Here is a 4,292-nt window from a genome sequence, read left to right as displayed (position 1 = left end):
TAGTCTCAGAGTAACTTATTAACCATATATATATATATTTTTTGACACACCTCAACAGTGCCAAAGCAATACTTGGAAAGGATTCTAAATTCCCCAAATTAAATATACAAAAGAAAAACCCAGAGTCAGACTTAATTTGAAAAGGTAAAGGAGTGGGTGTTCTACTATATCAAATTTAATTTGTACAAAATCATCTCTGGTAACATTATTTTTCCTGTTCCACTGTGTTTAGACTACTTTAGTAAGGCTTGATCTCCCTGTCTATCTAAACACTGATTCACTTACAGCCAGCTTCAGGCTAACATTGATCTTACTAATACCCAACAAATCCACAAAGTGTTAGTTTCACATGATTTTGTATAAAAGGTGAACTGAGACTAGATTCAGCCCACAGCTTCCCCCAGACAAGGCAGCCGATCACAGGTGAGTCTTAGCATTTATAGTTACCAAGAGGTGACAGTTAGTTCTGAAATGATTTTTCGGGATCTGAAGAACAAATCTAGAGCTTTTTAACTTCTGTTGGGGAGGGAATTCGTACTTGTCAACCTGGCTTCTCAAATATGGATAGTGCACTGTAATTACTGTAGCAAGCAATTGACTTTTCATAGACCAGTTCACCTAGCCTCTGATATGGTCTTATTTTACAAAAAGGAGGAAAAAGCAAATGATATTTATGAGATGCTAAAAATGATGAACTAATTTAGTAGTACAAAAGTTTTTCTTGGAGTTCCCATCGTGGCGCAATGGTTAACGAATCCGACTAGGAACCAAGAGGTTGCGGGTTCGATCCCTGGCCTTGCTCAGTGGGTTAAGGATCCAGCATTGCTGTGAGCTGTGGTGTAGGTTACAGACACAGCTTGGATCCCACGTTGCTGTGGCCCTGGCATAGGGCGATGGCTACAGCTCTGATTAGACCCCTAGCCTTGGAAACTCCATATGCCAAGGGAGCAGTCCAAGAAATGGCAAAAAGACCAAAAAAAAAAGTTTTTCTTTTTAAATAAAATGTTTTAAAATGATAATGAAGGGACAAATATGATGATCACAATTACTTGCTTCAGAGTAATCCTTTAAGACAGTCAATGGCAATACTCTATAAATATTGCTCTGCTTAAAACATTATATTGGAGTTTTGACCCATAATATAGTTCTACTTTGACAAAAAAAAAAAAATTGAGGAGGAGAATAAGAAGAAACGTTTGTTCAAGAAACAAAGAATTAAAGAAAAGGAAAAGGAAGGAAAAACCACTATAGGAGTAAAATGTGACTGGAGAGGATGAATAGACCAGTTATTCAAGGTTTGGTCAACTTACATTACGAATGTAATTCTTTGGTTTTTCAGTTTTTTACAGGCCTTAATTGTTTGGTTTCCACCCCAAGATGAAGTCGCTGCAGTTTTGCTTCCTATTCTGTTGCTGGAAAGCCATCTGCTGCAATAGCTGTGAGCTGACCAACATCACCATCACAGTGGAGAAAGAGGAGTGTAACTTCTGCATAAGCATCAACACCACGTGGTGTGCTGGCTATTGCTACACCCGGGTAGGTTCTTTGCTTTGCTAGAAGTGAGGGTGCTGAAGGTCTGTAAAAGGCGGGCTTTACTAATTCCCACTTTATCAATATTTTAAGTTTCCGGAACAGCCATGAGTCCCTTAGTCAATACTGTCTGTTTCCTGATTGGGGTTATTTACCATGACATCGGTTAAATCTTCAGGCCTGGATTTGATTAAGGTAAATTTAGGGAAGCCTCAGATTTTATCTGATTAATTTGGTAATTGCCAACTCTATTTTTTAATTTTATTTAATTTTTTTATTTCAAAAAAAGTAGTTCTATTCTAGATTCTACACATACAGAGATAAACACATAAACATACATATATTTAATAACAGAAGATCTACAATATTTCCCAAAAGCCAATTTTTGTAATTGAAGCTATATCTTTGCAATAGAGATAGTATCAAAATGTTTGTAGCAACATAAAAACACAGCCATGTTATAAAAACTGTCTTACTGGCCCATCTCAATACAAATGCCAACGCGCAGCCTGAGAACACAATCAATCCTTGCAGACTGTTAGGACCCAAATGAACTGGCAAACCCACTCCCTTCTTTATATGGTTGAGAAAAACAAGGCACAGAGGGATAAAACCACTAGTTTGTATTCACACAGTTTCTTTGAATTAATCCAAGTGAAAAAGCAGTTTCTACTTTATTTTTTCCCCTATAACACCTGGATATCGATGCAGAATTTCCGTAAATTGAAATTGAAAACAACTTTTTAATGCAATATACTTTACTGGGTGGTAAATGAGTTTGACCAAACTCCACTTATTGCATCTTATTGGGATACAGACTTGATGGCATGATATGGAAATAAATTAAACATAAGTGTCTATTTCTTCCCTCAGTGGATTTTTTTTTTTAACTAGAAAGTGTTAGAATAAGGTTGTTCTGACAGGACTGAAGTTCTTATACACAAACATGAAAGCTTTGAAACTGAGCTCTGAAAAATATACAGCATTTAAGAGGGGAAGATGTCTGTAAGACAGCAGAATATTTAAAATCTTACATGAATTTTTATAGTCATGTTAAGCTAAGTATTAACATTCCACATTATATATTTTTGATTTTTTTTATACACACCCAGGGACAATGTATTGAGAAAATTTTTCTGAGAAATTAAACTTCAGTTTTTTATGGTTTAAGCTGTCATTAATATAGCTTTCAACTTAGTAATTAATATAGCTTTCAACTTTCAAAACGTCAAAATTTCTGTCCTATTTTCTTTTTAATTATTTTTTATATTGAAAGTTAAGTTTCTTTAAAGTCAGAGAAATAATTAACATTTTGACATAGACATAAGGAGTAGGAAAAGGAATAATACATTTTCTGTAAGATTTCCAGATCAGAAAACATGGCATAGCATATAGGTTATTTATGATTTATGAAATCATGTTTCCTTGGTTAGGAATTCTATAAATGGCCTTAATGGATAAATGTCAGAGCAAGAAATATTCAATGCCTGTCTCATTTTGATTAAATAGAAACTTCTGTAATACTTTAACCTAACTCTCTCTCTCTCCCCTGAATCCCTTAGGACCTGGTATACAAGGACCCAGCCAGGCCCAACATCCAGAAAACATGTACCTTCAAGGAGCTGGTGTACGAGACCGTGAAAGTACCTGGCTGTGCTCACCATGCAGACTCCCTGTATACGTATCCAGTAGCCACTGAATGTCACTGTGGCAAGTGTGACAGTGACAGTACTGACTGCACCGTGAGAGGCCTGGGGCCCAGCTACTGCTCCTTCAGTGAAATGAAAGAATAAAGAGCAGTGGACATTTCATGCTTCCTACCCTTGTCTGAAGGACCAAGACGTCCAAGAAGTTTGTGTGTACATGTGCCCAGGCTGCAAACCACTATGAGAGACCCCACTGATCCCTGCTGTCCTGTGGAGGAGGAGCTCCAGGAATGCAGAGTGCTAGGGCCTCAGTCCCATCACCACTCAACCCTGTATTTTGGGTCTGGTTCCATAAGTTTTATTCGGTCTTTTTTTTTTAAATTACTCAATGAATTTTATTACATTTATAATTGTACAATGATCATCACAACCCAATTTTATAGGATTTCCATCCCAAACCCCCAGCATAGACCCCCATCTCCCAATCTGTCTCATTTGGAAACCATAAGTTTTTCAAAGTCCGTGAGTCAGTATCTACTCAGTCTTATTACCTTAAAGACATGTGGGTGTTTTCTGTTTAATAATCTTAGAAATCCTCTCAAGACAGGGATATGGACCCAGAGGAAGGAAATGGGCTAAGAATGGGTGAAAGGACTAAATGCAGCATTCTCCCACTAGACACAGAAGCCTACAAGAGCAGGGCCAGTCTCTTTGTCATGAGTGTGGCCTCAATACCTAGCACAGTGACTAGAATTCAGTAAGAAACTCAAGAATGGCTTCCTTAAGGAAAGTAAGATTGGAAATGTAGGGGGTAGGAAAATACTGAAAGAAGATGTTGGAGGCTATGTGATGAGGCTGCCCTTGGCAATGCCAGTCAGCCCGTGGAAGGGGGTCCATCAGTTCCAGTACCGCTTCACCGCTCTTCCTCCGGCATATGGAGGATGGAGACAGGACATCTCTCTCAGGCAGGTGGCGGTTACCGAGCTCAGGATTTCCAACCCCTTTAGTTAAGGGCAAAAGCAAGAAATGTTAATGCGGGTTTGTGGAAATTAACCCACATCTATTCCATCATTTAAATAAATGGAACAAATGCTATCAGACTCCTGCAAAACTCCC

At 38.0% G+C, this 4,292-nt stretch overlaps 1 protein-coding gene across 1 annotated transcript; it reads left to right on the top strand.

The window, feature by feature from the left end:
• Positions 391 to 3,904, top strand: FSHB (follicle stimulating hormone, beta polypeptide). The gene is given in 3 exon segments (NM_213875.1): positions 391 to 423; positions 1,340 to 1,536; positions 3,093 to 3,904. Coding segments are annotated over 2 exon segments (390 nt in total). The 5' UTR covers positions 391 to 423; positions 1,340 to 1,377; the 3' UTR covers positions 3,324 to 3,904.

This window comes from Sus scrofa, chromosome 2 (assembly GCF_000003025.6).
Source record: "Sus scrofa isolate TJ Tabasco breed Duroc chromosome 2, Sscrofa11.1, whole genome shotgun sequence".
In the NCBI taxonomy this organism is placed as follows: domain Eukaryota; kingdom Metazoa; phylum Chordata; class Mammalia; order Artiodactyla; family Suidae; genus Sus; species Sus scrofa.
This window is presented reverse-complemented; position numbering and strand designations above follow the sequence as displayed.